The sequence below is a fragment of the Triturus cristatus genome, chromosome 5_1 (genome assembly GCF_964204655.1).
Source record: "Triturus cristatus chromosome 5_1, aTriCri1.1, whole genome shotgun sequence".
In the NCBI taxonomy this organism is placed as follows: domain Eukaryota; kingdom Metazoa; phylum Chordata; class Amphibia; order Caudata; family Salamandridae; genus Triturus; species Triturus cristatus.
In genome coordinates this window covers 655225760-655242888 of record NC_140587.1, presented here as the reverse complement: position 1 = coordinate 655242888, position 17129 = coordinate 655225760, and the positions used below count along the sequence as shown (strand labels likewise).

At 52.8% G+C, this 17129-nt stretch overlaps 1 protein-coding gene across 1 annotated transcript; it reads left to right on the top strand.

The window, feature by feature from the left end:
• The first annotated feature begins 13674 nt into the window (after positions 1–13674).
• Positions 13675–16730, top strand: LOC146831337 (transcription factor Sox-17-alpha-A-like). The gene is made up of 2 exons (XM_085605616.1): positions 13675–14049; positions 15447–16730. The coding sequence occupies exons 1-2, from the start codon at positions 13746–13748 to the stop codon at positions 16214–16216; spliced, it is 1074 nt and encodes a 357-aa protein (XP_085461742.1). The 5' UTR covers positions 13675–13745; the 3' UTR covers positions 16217–16730.
• The last annotated feature ends 399 nt before the right edge of the window (positions 16731–17129 follow it).

The window sequence follows — 17129 nt, the reverse complement described above, 5'->3', positions numbered from 1 at the left end:
AATAAGGTCATTGGTTTCTATAAAAAAAAAAATACATCCATGGGTACCACAGACTGATGTCCGCAGATTTATAAACATTGAATAAAAAGCGAACGCCTTCATTCCCCTAGTTGATGCATCTTTTTTCTAATCCAATCAAATTCAGGAAACATCATTGTGTTGTCACCTTAAAGATCCTGTCTGCCAGTGAGACAATGGTCTTGTGAATTTAGTCACCTTAGTGAACAAACTCAGGCTGCATCGTTGCACTTGTGGCATCTTGTATTCAGGTGAGGTATTCCACACCTGCAGTGAGTGCTCTCTGCTTGCTTCACACACATTGCTTTATGCAGTGGGGGCTTCCTATGAAACACACACAGTTGGATGGGGGGGTCGCTTGCAATAAGTCTAACCACTGGTAATAGCTCAGGGTAGCACTCCAACCCATTGTTCTTTTGCCCACTATGCTACCTCAGTTTGAACCCAGCCATATTCAATTCGATCTTGAACCTGCTCCAATGGTAACAGTCCAGCCCCAACTGCTAAGCCAGGACCTCCCTGAACCGGAACACAAGCAGGCCAGGCCCGGTTTTGTCCTAGTTATGGGCTCAACAGCCAGGTACAGCTTGGTTCCAGTGACACAGTGAGCATGGGGCCCACGCCTGGGCATACCCAGGCCACTTAGAGGGGTACAAGAAACGTACAAAGGGTGATGGAAGGCTGCTTGCAATAAGTCTAACCTCTGGCAATAGCTCGGGTAGCACCCCATCCTGTTCTTTGGGTGACTCCTGTACCTGCTGGTCAATGAGGTGCACATGGCAGCCCCTGGTTACATACCTGACGTGCTGGCACTGGGCACACACAGGCATCAGGACGCACCGTTGGCATTGACCTTCGACTTTTCTTGCCTCTCTCGTGGAAAGTAGTGCCTTTGCCAAGCGCGACCATCGGGAAGGGCGCCCTTAGGACCCGGCTCCCCCCGCCCCTGGGACACACCTCCTTGGGGGGCGTTGCTTGCCCGGCAACCTGATTGGTTGCCGGCCAGCGATAGTCCTTCCGGGTCACCACATCGTTGGTGCAACGTACACTTCCTGTAGGGATGAGTGGAGGTGGGGCTTAAGGGCTATTTAGGCCCGCTTCTCTCCTCCACTCATTCTCTTTTCCTGCCCGGACGACTACTATCGAATCTTGGTTGCCCGCAGTTGGCGTTGTCGTGACGATCGTTGAGGCTTTTTGGATTTTGTCGGCGGGTCGTGGGGTCTGCTGCTCGTTCGGGTGCCTTGGCTGCGGGGTTGCATGCTGGTCGGGCCGTGGAGCTTGCGACGGTGATCTGGTGGGCGGCGTAGCTGTTTTTCAGGTAAGGTGCTTGGGGGGGGTGTGGACACGGGCGCAGCTTCCGGGGTTTTGTGGACGGCAGTGTGGTGAATTGGTGCTGCTCCCGCAGGGCTCCGGGTGTGCCGTGGTGTCCTGCCGTCCCTTGCATCTGCGCACTAGGCACGGTGTAAGGGTTGTCGCGTTGGTTTCCAGGCTGTGGTGCACGGGGTATTGATTCCGGTGGGGGCGGGAGTTTTCGCCAGCATTTCTCCGTGTGTTCCCGCGCAAATTAATGAGGAGACGGGTGGAGCGGAGGCTCAGGAGCGCAGGGAGTGCTAGCGCTTGAAGTGTAAGGGGCGCCGTGTGCTGCGGAGGATCGGTAGAGCGGGTTCGCACAACGCTGCAGCGTGCAGGGGGCGTGGCACCGGTACACGGGGGTAAATTTACCACCGGAGCGCGAGCGAGCTTGGGGCTGCAACGGTCGAGGGCGCTTGGAGCGGGGGTGTTGTGGTGGCAAGCTTTAAGGCGTTAGGGCTTTGGGAGCAAAGTGGTGAGGGTGACTGGGCTTAAACGGTACAAGACTGTTGAGAGGTTGGAGTTGCCTTTCTTTGATCTGGCTGTGAGGAGAAGCGAGCTGCGTAGTGTCTTAGTCAGACAGATTCAGTTGCTCCACCATGCCTCCCAAGAGAAATCAAAAGAGGAAAGAAGGGGAATCAGAAATCGCTCAATTGTTAAAACTAGTGTTGGCAAAGATGAGTAGGGATGAGGACAGTGAGGGCGAGCTACCAGAGGACGCGGGGGAGAGGCGCCCGACTCAGTCAGTGAAGGGGGTCCAGAGCCAGTAGCGCCTGAGCGCCCGCGGAGGGCGATAGTTCCACCAAAAGCGGCTTTCCCCCGTTGGTGAAAAAAGCAAGGGGTGGCAAGAAGAGGAAAGTGGTAAAGGGGAGTGAGGGGTCTGTACCAGTTAGGCTGGACTTACAGCCAGAGGTGCCTCAGCTGCCAACAGGGCCTGCGCCAGATACGTTCCCCTCACCGGTAGCCCCCCTGCCTGCACCCGCACCGGTACCTGCATTGCTTCCCGCCCCTGGAGTGCCTCAGGCTCCAGTAGCCCCCATACTACCTCCTGCGCTAGCTCCCGTAATTCCTCAGGCACCCGTGGCTCCTGCACATATGCCTAAACCAGCGCCTAAGCCCATATCGGCTCCGGCGACGCTACATGAGGGGTCGGGGATGGCGAGGGATGATATTAGCTTGATTTTGGCTGAGATTAGGGGGGCCTTCAAGGCCTTGGCGCCGGCCACAAGTATCCCGGTGCCCCCGGTCCCAGTGGTTACTACAATACCAGCGGTGCTGCCAGTCAGGCGGGATGATAGGTAGCTGACACTAATATACTAGCAACGGTGGCAACATTGTTAGCTCAGCTGGGGGCGCCAGCGACGATCAATACAGCAGCTGCCCCATGGGTTCCGCAGGCAGGAGGTGGGGTCTTGGCGGAGCTAAGCAAACAGGTGTCGCTCTTAAGTAAGACACAAGAGGCAGCGGCAACTGCGAATGGACCAGCGGTGGGTCAAGCGGCCCCCGCTCAACCAGCGTCAGAAGTGCCCTCTGCAGGTAAGGCAGTGGATGCCGGAAATAAAGGTGGAGGCAATGAATGTAAGGGGCAAAGTGGCATGGAAACAGTGTTGTCAAGGAGAGGTAATTTGGCAGCACATGTGGCGCAGGACGTGAAAGAGAAGATTTGGAAGGGAGAATTTGTTGACATTTTTTCACTTATCAGACCAAAACGTAGGTAGGAGGGCAGTGGAGAGAAGGACAAGAAAGAGGGTTCCTTTAGAGAGAGAAAGCCAAAAGTGGAGGAATCCATCTCCAATTGGCTGTTTGGCTTTAATGTGTTCTCCATTGTAATGCTTGAGAAGAAGCCAGAGTTGGCAGTACCATTGATATGTTACGCGAATAAGATCTTAAAAGTGCAGGTGACTTATGGGAGGGTGGCTTGGTTAGACTACGACAGGGATTTCAGGTGGGCCAAAGTAGAAGATCCTGATATGGGGTGGGACCAGACGGAGGTGAACGTCTGGCTGGAAAGTGTGAACAAGTTGCCTGTGAGGCAGCCCTTTCGGACATCTCAAGGAGGCCCAGGGGAGAAAAAAGGGACATGTTGGGCGTTTAATCGAAAAACATGCACTTGGGCCCCGGGGACATGCAAGTTCAAACACGCATGCGCTTACTGCGGCCACCCCTCCCACCCAGAGTTCAAATGTATCAAAAAATCCAAAGAAAAAGGGAGGGAGTCCAAGCCTCCTCCGGTACAATGATTTACCTACGCCGGTCAACGTAGGGAAACTGATGCTCTGGCTAAATCAGTACCCTGACAGGAAGGCAGCCAGAATTTTGTATGAGGGGTTTCCGCATTCCCGCAATAGGGGTTCCACCAGTGGGCTACTGTAAGAATTTATTGTCAAGTCGTATGCACCCAGAGGTGGTTGCAAGTAAGGTAAACAAGGAAAAGGCTCTGGGGCGGGTGGCGGGTCCTTTTGGGTTGCCTCCATTGCCTGGGTTTGTTTGCTCTACCCTGGGGGTGGTGCCTAAAAAAGAGCCTGGGCAATTCAGGATGATACGCAATTTATCAGCCCCGCAAGGGGCGTCTGTAAATGATGCCATAGATCCGTCTTGGTGCTCGGTGACGTACTCTTCTTTTGATGCAGCTTTACAGAAGCTGCGAGACTTGGGGCCACACGCTTTGCTGGCAAAAACTGATGTTGAGTCGGCCTTTCGGCTCTTGCCGGTGCATCCAGAAGACTATCATCTATTGGGTTTTCAGGTGGACTCCCGGTAATACTTTGACAAATGCATGCCAATGGGCTGCGCTGTGTCATGCAAATATTTTGAAATGTTTAGCACGATGTTACAGTGGCTATTTGTGGTAAAAACAGGGCATAAGGAGATAGTGCATTACTTGGATGATTTCATGATTATGGGCCCACCGGACTCTGAAAGTTGTGGGCGGGCTCTGGGCCAGCTGGTAACTTTGTTTGAGGAAATGGGAGTGCCCTTGGCCCCGGGGAAGACTGTGGGTCCTGATACTAGCCTGTCATTTCTGGGGATTTAAATAGATACCGTAGCAGGGGAATGCAGGCTGCCGTTAGACAAAGTTAGGGCATTTTCACAGGCTATAGACGCCGCCTTAGCAGGTCCCAAGGTCACCCTGCATCAACTCCAGGTCTTGGTGGGGCAGCTAAATTATGCACTACGAATTATTCCTATGGGCCGCCCATTTTCAAGATCCATTGCTCGAGCCATGACTGGCCTCACTCAGAAATATCATCATGTAAGATTACGGGCTGAGGTCAAAGAGGATCTAAGGATTTGGCGTGATTTCCTGAAGGGCTTCAATGGAAAGGTAATTTGGCCGGAACCGGCAATGTCCAGCTCCGAATTGGGCTTGATTACTGACTCAGCAGGCAGCATTGGTTTTGGGGCAATTTTGGGGACACAGTGGTGTAGGGGTGTAGGGGTGATTGGCCATTGACATGGCATAAGAGCGGTTTGTCTAGAAACATCGCTTTCTTGGAACTTTTCCCTATTGTAGTGGCTGTCGAAATCTGGGCTCCTTTTTTCAGGAACAAAACGGTGGTCTTCTGGTCTGACAATATGGCGGTTGTGGAAGCCATCAATAGGCAGGGGGCCTCTTGTAAGCATGTGTTGCGTTTATTGAAGCATCTGGTTTTGGCCTGTTTGAAATTGAATTTGGTGTTCAGGGCAGCGCATATTCCCGGTGTACATAATCAGTCCGCTGATGCTTTGTCACGCCTCAAGTTACAGGAGTTCAGGAAGTATCATCCGCAGGCGGACGAGCGGATGACGGTTTTCCCAGCTTCTCTGTGGAGGATTGGAGTGCCAGATTAGCAGGGCTGGTGGGAGCATCCTTGAGCAAAAACACGAGAAGAACTTACCAGCAGCATTTCAGGGATTACAGGAATTTTGTGGGGCACTCAAGCCGCTCCTCCCTCTTTTCGGCAGTAACGCTTTGCGAATATTTAATGGTGTTGAGGAATCAGGGTAGAGCAGCTTCCTACGCCAGGGCATGACAGCGATAAGCTTCTTTGCAAAGGTGGCTGGAATACAGGACCCTGGGGCTACCTTCGTGGTAAGGAGGGCCCTGTCTGGCTGGGCCAGGCTGGAGGGGTCAAAGAAGGATACACGGTGGCCCCTGAACGTGCAGTTATTGAGGGACATCCTGGGGGTGCTACAGTCTGTCTGCGCATCACATTATGAGTGCATTCTGTTCAGGGCAGCGTTTCCCTAGCATTTTATGGGGCCTTCCGCGTGGGAGAATTGGTAGGCGCTTCGAAAGCGGACCAGGCAGGGGGACTCCAATGGCAGGACACAAAGTTAGTCCCTGGAGGGGTTAGAGGTGGTCTTGAGGCGATCTAAGACTGACCCGCTGGGGAAGGGGTCCATCATTTACTTATCGGCAGCCTCAGGCGACATGGCCTGCCCCATAGCCAACTTGGAAGCTTATCTATTAATACGCCCTAGCTGGGGTGGGCAGGCGCTGTTTATTCACGAGCAGGGCGATTGTTAATCAAAATTCCAGTTCAGTGCCGTCTTTAAACAGGCTGTGAACGCTTTGGGGTTGGATCCTAGGGGTTATTCATCTCACTCCTTTAGGATAGGGGCAGCAACATTCGGTGCGGGCTTACCGGCTGAGGTGGTCAAGAGAGTAGGGCGCTGGTTACTGTGAAGTGGCTTCCGGTTTCTGGATTGTATTATGCTGACATTGCTTTCTTCTCCCTCGCTATTAGTATGTCAACGAAGGTAATCTGGGTGTTGGGACATTCGTTCGTGCGGCGCGCCACGGTTCGGCTGCAGCAGAGGCGAGTGGTGAAACCAGCGGGGTTAAAGAGGACATCATTTTTGTGCCGAGGCGTCGGTGGCTTGCGAATCCGGCAGTTGTGCCAGCTGGTTCAGGAGACCCGAGAACGCGAGGGACTTCCGTCCCCGGATTTGATCATCTTGCACCTGGGAGGAAATGACATGGTGGATCTGGGTCGCATGGCTGTAAGAGAGGACTTACTGACTGAATTTGCCAGGCTGGGGAGGACATTCCCACAGGCCCGGATAGCATGGTAATGCATGATCCCCCGCCGGGTTTGGTCGGGAGGGGTCAGATCGCGGGCCCTGAACGTATCGGTGAGACGCCTCAACGGGGAGTTGGCTAGGTTGTGCTCAGTATCGGGCCGCTTATGTCACATTCCTATCAGACTAATATCTGGCGATCAGATGTTTCACCACGACGGGGTACACCTATCGGACATTGGAACGGACATGTGGATCAAAGCAATTTGGTCCTTTGTGCAGAACCTTTTCTTTGGTGGGGAGGGTGAAGGACCTGTGGCCCCTGGTCACCCTAGTGGCGGAATAGAGGTCACAGGGTTGTGATTTTAAGACAACGGGAGGCCTGCTGGCATACTCCTGAGGCCAGCACTGAGGGGAGAGATGGTAAGCTCTCCGCAGGGAGAATGGGGACACTGGCTGCTGGGGAGGCAAGGGCGACAGGTCACACGAGCCTCCTTGAACAGCCTGGTGGCGAGGGGTGGGTCCCCCGGAAATAGACGGACAAGGACCAAGGGCTGGGGGGCTCACCACTCAAGGACGCAGGTGGGTTGCGCCTTGCGTGGTTCTCAAACGGCGGTGATGCGAGCCTGGAGGCCCCTTAGTGCTGGAGGGTATTATGGTCAAGAATAATAATTAGCTTATAAATTCTGAACACTAGGAATTGAAAGTGTGATGCTTGAATTTATGGCCTAAAAAATTGTCAATGTTATTGATTGTCATGTTTGTGAAGATTTTGTTGTATTATGGCCTGTTTTTCCCACATCTTGAGTAAGGTATGCTTTGTGGCTACTTGGGTGGAGCAGATGGGGGGGGGGGGGGGTCCGGGTTCTATTTGTCTCTGGTTTCTGGGCGCTGGTCAAACTACACATCGACTGCTTTAAATAGAAATATGAGGTGTCGGTACTCCTGCCCAGGTCAAACTACACATCGACTGCTTTAAATAGAAATATGAGAAGTGTCGGTACTCCTGCCCAGAGTACCTGGTTCCTATTGAGAAGTGTCGGCACTTTTCCATTAAACGGACGGTACCGGTGCTGAGAAGTGGTGGTGCTGCTCCTTTCAGATGTAAGAGGTGTATGCTCCCAGTACCGGACAACTTAAATCACTGCATCTCACGTGCGATTAGTTGTGAGCATCGGGCTTCAAAGTAGGAGGAAAAGTATTTTTATTGGATTTCTTTTTATGTATAATCGTCTGGTTCTCAATGGTGACGAAGGGTGGCTGGTCAGGCGGGGTGGGGGTGTGCACCGGAAGTAGTAGTCCGTGCCCATCGGGTGAGATGGTCTGAGGGAAACGGGGTAAAAGACAGTGGGGGGGAGCCTGGGCAAGGTGTGGGTTAGGCAGGGGCGAGCATAGGGGTTCGGGGCGGCATGGCCAGGAGCCGTACGGGCTTGTGGGAGGGAAGCTGCCGATAACTTTTGCTCCGGGCTCACCGCTGGTTGATGAGGGGCGGCTGTGCGTGTAGTTCTTCAGCACTGAACTGTAAGCTGTCACACACAGACACGTATGTGACGTATAAACGCAAGAATACATGTAAATAAATAGCCAGTGCAGAAACTCTGAGAGGATCCTAGAAGACGTCCGGATGTTTGCTGCTGTAAATATGCCATCTGTGACTGTCTCCTCCGACAAACCTGAGTTCTTGACTTCCAGTACCACTTCAGCATCGAGTCCAAAATAGAAGCGCGACGTGGTGAAGTGGAAACCGTATGTGCCCGTGTGAAGGTCGCGGGCATCCTCTCCTTGACATCCTGTGAGAAGAGGTCAAGGGTTGGGGGAGGGCGGGGCGCTGGGCCCGTAGCCATTGTCTAGGATGGAAATGTCAGCCTAGGGCAAGTTCGGCGCGGGGGAGGACGGGACGAAGGGGCGTTGTGTAAATATTAGCAGGAGAGGTGACGAGACGTGTTCCCGGGTTTCGCGAAAACTGTGGCTGCCTGTGGCGCTGAAGAGAAAATGTTATTCCATCACTAGTGACTGCAAAGTGCCCTATAAGTGCCTCGGCCGCGCTCCCCGTGTCTCTGTTTGGTGTGGAGGCTGGCACTGAACTGACGCCAGGTTAATAAACCCACCGTCCGGCTGATAATTAAGTCTCACGGGCTGGGGGTCTCCTCCCGGCTGCAACAGCGCCGAGAGCACACAATCCCCCTTATTCACCCAGTGCCGAGCCCGGCTAGCGCCTCTCACTGCCCTCAGTTCCCAAGCGCCCCCTCTTCACTGACTTTGATCCCGTGTCAGATCTGAAATCAGTTTACAGAGGATTCCCACACAAAGGCTGGGATACCTGTCCATTGTCCGGCGCCATTTGCATTTTATTGGGCGCGTGGCCCTCCAGGGCTGCGAGAATCCGAGGCCTGGAAGTAATACACACTTGTCAAATGCTTTCTTTGTAGTTTCGCTTATTACCTTTGTCACATTGTTGATACATTTTTATATTTAAGTTCACCTTCAATGCACGTATTTTAATTAGCAGGTGCGTTAATAACTAAAACATATATATTTTTAAATATTTTAAAAAAATGATCGTCCTTCTATAAAGCAGTATTACAAGTGAACATAATAATTCTAACTGCAGTTTTGTGGGAACTGATAATGTGTGCCTGTTTCGTTTAGTGTTGAGTCCAATGCTCTTAAAAGAGCTGATGGTTATCCTGCCCTGTCTATGTATGTGTGCAACAACCATCGGCGCCTAGAAGCGAGATCATTCTCAAAGTGCGCAGAATAATAAAAATATTAATATTCATAACTGTAGATTCGTAGTTGTGTGTGTCGCTGTTTATTGATGATGATAATATCTGTTGGTGATTCATCTTTGTCTGACATGTATTCAATACTCAACCACAAAGTATGGAGCCGGGCAGAGTCAAATGTACACACTGTGGTCCTGATGTGAGAAGGATTTCTCCCGGTGTAACTCAGATTTGCATGTGGAAAAAGAAGATGTAATATATGCAAGTAGGAATGTGTATCAACAGGAGAGAATTGGTTAGAAACCTGCTTGTGACGTCATGTGTGTGTAGAATTCACGCATGTGTTTTAGCTTTCTTCACACTGGGCATTCCCGATGGGATATTTTTATCCTACACGCCCACAGCGTGAACCGCGCTCCGTGTAACACCAGCAAAGTGTAAGGTGTGGGATATTCAGGAATACGTGCAAATGCATCTCCTGGACTTTTCAGCGCAGCTGGGTAACGCTTGAATATGCAGGTACAAGTGCTGCTGAAAGTGTGGGGAAAGTGCTCCAGTCAAACCAGGGAGAATGTTGTGATCCGAAACAAAGAGGGGTTAGAAGTTAACGATATTTTAGGAACCTCCCAACCCTTAATACGTTTCTAAAAGCGGCGTTTTTTTTAAAAAACTGGTACGTGGCGAACATGACACCCGTTTCAAAAATATGTCTAATTATTTTATGTATCAGATTTTTCATATAGCTCACACTAGCCGGCTAATTTTCCCATTTCAGATGTCATTCCTGCAGGTACTCGGTGTTCACAGGGCTAGAGAGCGGGAGGCTGAGTCATCCTGTCCCGGAGCAGAGTACCGAGGGCCCCAGAAGGGGGGGGGGGGGGGCATTCTTCGCAGGTTGTGTCTGTCCTGCAGACCCTGAGGATCCCCCTTGCAGATGAGGACGACGAGTCAGTCCTCTCTAAGAGTCCATTAACATCCCCCCCCCCCCCTCCCCACTGGCCCCGCGCAGAGTACTGAGGGTCCCATTAGAGAATTTAACCAGGTCTCGTCGGTGCAGTTGAATATTATAAGATCTTCTCGGTATGTTTGAAAAAAAGCAGGCCTCGTGGGCACACTTGTACATCAGCAGGCCTCGTGGGCACACTTGTACATCAGCAGGCCTCGTGGGCACACTTGTACATCAGCAGGCCTCGTGGGCACACTTGTACATCAGCAGGCCTCGTGGGCACACTTGTACATCAGCAGGCCTCGTGGGCACACTTGTACATCAGCAGGCCTCGTGGGCACACTTGTACATCAGCAGGCCTCGTGGGCACACTTGTACATCAGCAGGCCTCGTGGGCACACTTGTACATCAGCAGGCCTCTTGGGCACACTTGTACATCAGCAGGCCTCGTGGGCACACTTGTACATCAGCAGGCCTCGTGGGCACACTTGTACATCAGCAGGCCTCGTGGGCACACTTGTACATCAGCAGGCCTCTTGGGCACACTTGTACATCAGCAGGCCTCGTGGGCACACTTGTACATCAGCAGGCCTCGTGGGCACACTTGTACATCAGCAGGCCTCTTGGGCACACTTGTACATCAGCAGGCCTCGTGGGCACACTTGAACATAGGAAGGCCTTGTGGACACTCTTGGACATTAGCAGGCCTCGTGTACGTCCGCAATGTTCTGTAAGGTCACGTGAGTTTTGCGAACTCGCCTTACAATAACTGGTCTATTGATTGTAGCCTGATCCAGGGGCAGCGCTCCGTGGGGTGCCAGCCTTTGACATGCCCTGGCCCACCGAGCACGCGGGGTGAGAGTGAGTGTGGTTCAAGCGGTGTGGGGCGCGCACCAGCCTCGCTTCAGACCGTCCCTGCCCAGCGCAGCCGTCCCTGTCATAAGGATGCTGCTAATAGTTGCATCTGCCTGCCTCCAGCTCCCCCCCCCCCCCACACACACACACACACACACACACATCGACAGTCACTGCAGACGGCCTCACATTTCCTCATCTTTGGTAAAGGGGTCCTATAGATTCAGAGTAAATATCGTTCGTCAAAGGTAATTTTTGGAAGGGACATTCTAGAAAACTGTGTTTTTATTAATACCCACTCAGTGCTTTAAATGGGTCGGTACTGTCCGGTACTGAATACGGGCACTTTTTTATTTTGAGGGGAGAGTACCGACCCTTCTCAGAAACAAACAGGTATTTTTACATTTCAAGCACTGCACATGTTACAGTGCCGAATAAATTCATATCGCCCCTCCCCAAACACACACACACCAGCACTCAGACGCCGGCTCTAGCGTCACACAAATACAGAATCTGCTCAGCGGCCAAAATCCCTAATGTTATGTGCTAAAGAACATATGGTGGTATTTTGCCACGAGCGCATCCTTATCGTGCAGCCCGTGGAGCTCCAGAGGATCACAAAGGGGGCCCCTCCTGCCAGTTGCTGGGCTCAGAGGGGGCAGGTAGGGTTTAGGGTTCGTGTTAAGGTACAAAAAAGACGTAGAAAAGCGCCCTGTCAAGGAGCTGAGGTGGGCGGAGCACTGCAGCCCCTCCCTCCCCCAAACACACACCGATCATTAACGAGAGACTTTCACGCGCCCAGGATCCCACCGAGCCCGCCCAGGATTCCAGGTGACCAGAATATCCGAGCGGGAGACTGGCCGGGCACTGCCAGCACCGGTGCCCGTATGCTGATGGGCGATAAGTGTTGGAGCTGTGGACTGACGTTTCACAGAGTGGTGGCTTCAGTCCTCAGACTGCGCGCGCACACACACACACACACATACACATACTCTCTCTCTCGTTTTTATAACCCGCACAGATTAATGATGTTCGCAATACCTGATGTTGCTGTTGTATGGTGCGCATTTTATCCACATTCCTTAAATGCTCCCCAGACCGCATATCCGCAGGGGCGGTGGATAAAATGTCGACTGTCGAGTTTACACTGTGCTATCTTAGATAAATTCGGTATAAACCGAAGCGCACATTATCAAATCTGACCCGATGGCATCAAATAACGACATGTTCGGCGCTCCAGCTGCACCTTATGTTATCTTGCGCTCACAAACGAATGTGGCACTTTAAGTCTAAACTCAAAGGAAACCGCATCGTGGTACTGTAATATGTGCTATGTATGTATTCTATTTGCACTTTTATGGTCTTCTGACCGAAATAAAGTTATCATATGCGCGCAGCTCACAAACACTCGAACATAAAGCGTTCTCCAGGGCCCGGCTCAGAGAGGTCGCAGATGAGCCGTCAGCGGCGCCTTCACGAACAAATCAAGCCCGTAGAAGCGGAAAACGAGTGCAAACTTATTCACGACGGCACTGACAGCGCTCTCTCGAAGACCATGTATGTGGCACACGTATGTACTGTGTACATGCTTGTGTTCGAATGAAATGTGTGCACTTTATGGGAGACATATGCACGATCATGTCACACGTGAACAGTCTAGCGCTTTAAATGAAGTGGAGGGGGAGGGGGGGGGTGTCCAAAGTTCTCGACACCTGTTAAGAGAGTATTTGTTATATGCCTGGACTGTGGTTATTGGGGTTCAATAACTTGTATTCAGTAGAGATTGTTGGCTTATTTAAAAACATCTACGAACATCCTTGAAACTATTTTTTCCTCAAGCTGGCGCTCATTGTAGGGTAGAGGGCACATACTGACGGAGTGGTCGGTTTCGGGGACACGAGTGCCGCTTTTCATATTGTGGCCAGGCTCACACGCCGCACATGCTGCATTTTTATGTTTACTGTCCCCTCTCCGGGTCCTTCGGACATAAGCAGCGTGGACTCTATCGGGGAAGGAAAAGTCATTTTTTAGACTTCCTGATTTTATTGTGATTGAAAATAAATTAACTATATTTCTCAAGGTGGCCAGAGCTAGAGGTAGTGTTCTGGCCGGCAAGCGCATACTGCTATTACTACCCGGGTCATACTCAGGGGCGTAGCTTGCATTGGTGCAGCAGGTGCAGTGCACCGGGGCACGGTTCAAGCAGCCGACGAGGCGGGATGGGTGCCTTCATGCTACGGCCCATGACACACTCCTCTAGAAGGTGCACCCCTCGAGCTCATCGCCCTCCTAACAACCTCACTGACTTCCATAGGCTCGAAAGGGTCTCCCCGTCACCTTCCGAAACAGTGCTCAACAGTGCTCAACTCCGCTGATTTCAACAGGTGGCATCAAGTTAACACGAGCCCAGTCGTTTACCCTTGTTGAATTCCGAACCTAGTGTCTGCCCGGCACCTAACCTGCCGCGCGCATTATTATAAACTAAAGCGCCTATAGCGCTGTAAAGCCCCCACCCCCTTCCTGTTTGGGATCAGTTTGGAAAGAGTACATTAGGTTGGCGGTTGAACTGCCTGGCCCTTGGGGGCGTCGCACCTACCTGTCACCCCCAGGCAGCGCAGCTTCCACCCCCTCCGGCAGGTGCTGCTGCTCGAGCGAGGGGCGGGCACGGCCCAGGGCGGTCTCTGTCCCACCCCTCGGACACCTTCCCGTCAGCGCCCCGCCCCCGCCGGGGATTGGCCGACGCCTCGGGTTTAAGGAGGCTGGGCTCGGAGTGCAGGGTATGAACCGCGGCCCAGCCCTAGTTCGAGTTTAGTGCCAACAGTGCCCGCAGAGTACCCCCCAGAGCCATGAGCAGCCCCGATGCCGGCTACTCCAGCGACGACCAGCAGCAGGGACGGTGCTGCGCGGCTCCCCTGGGCATGATGCAGCCCGGGCACTGCCAGTGGGCACCCGACTCCATGAACCCTCCGGGGGACGGGAAGATGAAGGCAGAAGGCGGCCACCCTCGAGGCGCGGCGGCCGGGGGCTGCAAGGGCGAGCCCCGCATCCGCAGGCCCATGAACGCCTTCATGGTGTGGGCCAAGGACGAGCGCAAGAGGCTGGCGCAGCAGAACCCGGACCTGCACAACGCCGAGCTCAGCAAGATGCTAGGTAAGGGGGTGGGCGAAGAGTCGCGGCGACCAGGCCGAACCTGCCGGGACAGTCCCTTTTCACCAGCTGTCACGGCACATTTCGGAAATGTTTTATTTAACTCTGTCTGCTTTGTAGAGAGTCGGCTGAAGACGGTGAAAACAGGGAGCATTTATCTGAAAGTAATTGAATTATTATGCACGAGGGTGGGTATAAACGTTGTATTCAATATAGTGCCTTGGTTTTGGTTGTCGTTGGTGTTTTTATTTTGGTAAGAGATGTCATTTAAGTTATTGCGCCCCTCAGCAGATGTAAGCTTGCAGTTCTTCCATGGCTGCTAAATGTCCCTAGTTTTCAATATGGCAAAGGTGGGGGTCCATGTGCTGCAGGGAGCAGGGCACGCATGGCTGTAGTCACTGGTTGCCAAAGATCACACATTGCAGCAACATGTTTCTACTCAATGTCATTAATATCAACCGCAATCCTAATAACCAACATTGGCTGCATTAATTCCAAAAGGTTGATGAAATGTAGATCCTGGTAATGCTCCGCTCTTCGATAAATGTCTCCTAAGATTTACACCTTTTGAGACTGAAAGTAGCTACGCGACACGTGTCTTCTGGATGTCTAATTAAATCGAACGAAGAGTGCTTTACCTGCACTGACTCCGTAGGCCTCTTGTTAATTGAAATATAAGTACTTCCATTAACAGTGCTCTTGATGACATTAAAAGTCTTCAAGGCGCTTCCCGTCTTGATTCAATCTCGCATTATCGCGCAGACTGATCTCTGCGGTCCTGCTAATGATGTTTACACTGAGTGTTGCGCGCGACGCTGAAAGTGCTTAGACTGTATGTAAGAGAAATGAGCGGCATTTCCAGAGCCCAGAGCGCCGCGCGCCGACGCCAGCCAGGCAGCACTGCAGCGCCGCTGTCACTGCAGCTCTAAAGACATACTTTTCAATGTCGCTGGGTCGGATAGATGTTAACTGTGTGTGCATGTAACCACTTTTATTCATACTTGGTCTTGGCGTATATTTCTCCATATCCTGAATTAGCACAAGATGCGCGTTTACCTGCGCAAGTGGCGCATATTCATAGCAGCCAGAAAGACCTGTTAAATCCTCTAATTGTTAAGGTGCAGTAGGGGAATCGCGTTTCGTTTTTTTATGGTGTACAACCTCTTAGCTATCAAACGTCGTCAGGTCTCTTGTGTTGCAGGCGCTTTTCCAGTGCTTTAATGGGCAGACCTTTCTAGTGAGAGGGTGCCGGCTCTGTGTGCCCTGCACGCACAATGGTGTGGAGATCAGTGTGCTTGTGTTGGGTGTGTGTGTGTGTGTGTGTGTGTGTGTGTGTGTGTGTGTGTGTGGTGTGCTCAGGGCACCTGTACTCACAGCCTCTCTCCTTTTCCCCCCCACAGGCAAATCGTGGAAGTCCCTGACCCTGGCGGAGAAGCGGCCCTTCGTGGAGGAGGCCGAGCGGCTGCGGGTGCAGCACATGCAAGACCACCCGAACTACAAGTACCGGCCGCGGCGCCGCAAGCAGGTGAAGCGGGTGAAGCGCCCCGAGGCCGGCTTCCTGCACCTGCAGGACCCGCAGGGTGGCGAGGGCCTGGCCTACAGCGAGCCGCAGGGGTACCCGACGCAGGCGCCACCGGGCCCGCTGCCGCACCTCGCCCACTACTACCGGGAATGCCACTACGAGGGCTACCCCCTGCCGCCCCCGGATTCCTCGCCCGCCAACGACATGGGGGACCCCCACCCCGCCTATTACAATGCCCACCTGCAGGATGAGTGCCAAGGGCTGCCCTACAACTACCACCCCGACTACAGCGCCCCCCAGAGCCGGCACCTTCCCCAGGCCGACCCCCTGGGGCACCTGGACTCACAAGGGGGGCAGACTCCTCCTCACATGTACTACAGTCAGATGTACCCATCGGGCCTGGGCGGCCGTCACCTGGACCAGCAGCCCTCGCCGCCCCCGGAGCATCACCCGCTGAGCGCCCTGAGCCAGGCGCAGCAGGCGGAGCTCCTGGGGGAGGTGGACCGCACCGAGTTCGAGCAGTACCTGAGCTTCATGGGGTACCACGGGCACGAGCCTCACCTGCCGCCAGCGGACAACGGCCTCATCTCGTCGGTGCTCTCGGACGCCAGCACCGCGGTGTACTACTACAACTACCCCAGCGCGTGAGTGGCTCCACATTTTATCTCGACTCAGACTAAGACTCCTGCCTACCGTGCTCTTGGATGCGAGCACTGCGAGGTGCTACTACCACTCCAGAGTGTTTGAGGGGACTCCGCATTTCATCCACAGCACCGGCCAAGCACCAACCACATATCAAGACGATTTAACATGAACGTGGGTGCCATGTCAGACGACCCTGAACTCTTCCGCACAGAGGGACGCTTACACTTCAAGAACTGCATGTAATTTATTACTTTCTAAATACTGTGCGGGTTGGACGCTATAGGACGCTATACTGTGGCTGTCTCTGCAGTCCCGAACTCTGTTCATCAGTCATGGAGGCACATTGTGAATCTGTCAGCACAAAAAGTAATTTATTTGGACTCTTAAAGACAATGAACGCTGCAAGACGACCTGGGCTCAAACATTGTCGGCCTGTGCGTTGTGAATACTGTATATTCAGATTATATCGGTTTTGTATTTGTATTTTGCACTTTTACAAATAAAACACTCAAAATGCAGACGTGTAGATGTGGCAGTCAGATCGAAGCAGCCCATAAATGTCCCTGTTATCTCGTGTTGTCATTGGCTGGGGGTTGGGGTAATATTACAAACGCAGTGTTTGCAAGACGTACAAGGTACCGCAGCCGTTCAGTCACCGTTTGCTCCCGTGAAGATGAAATAGCCGCACAAACCAGCGGACTGGGCTATACACAGGTGATATCGCCAACCACCCCCATCCGGTCAAGGGAAGGGGCATTACAAGGGCGTACCTTGAAGGGGGCTGTTCGGGGTGTACCCCCCCCCCCCCCAATGTATTCTGCAGGAAATATAGTTGGGTACAGGTGCTTGCAGTGGGAATTGTGAAGTGTCTGTCAGATTTCACCTGGAATTTTTACGTGTCCACACTGACAACACA

What these genes read in the sequence shown, in the direction of transcription:
- LOC146831337 (XM_085605616.1), top strand. Translation starts at nt 13,746, where the DNA reads ATGAGCAGCCCCGATGCCGGCTACTCCAGCGACGACCAGCAGCAGGGA. An exon ending in CGAGCTCAGCAAGATGCTAG is followed by an intron (nt 14,050 to 15,446) that starts GTAAGGGGGTGG and finishes TCCCCCCCACAG; the next exon opens with GCAAATCGTGGAAGTCCCTG.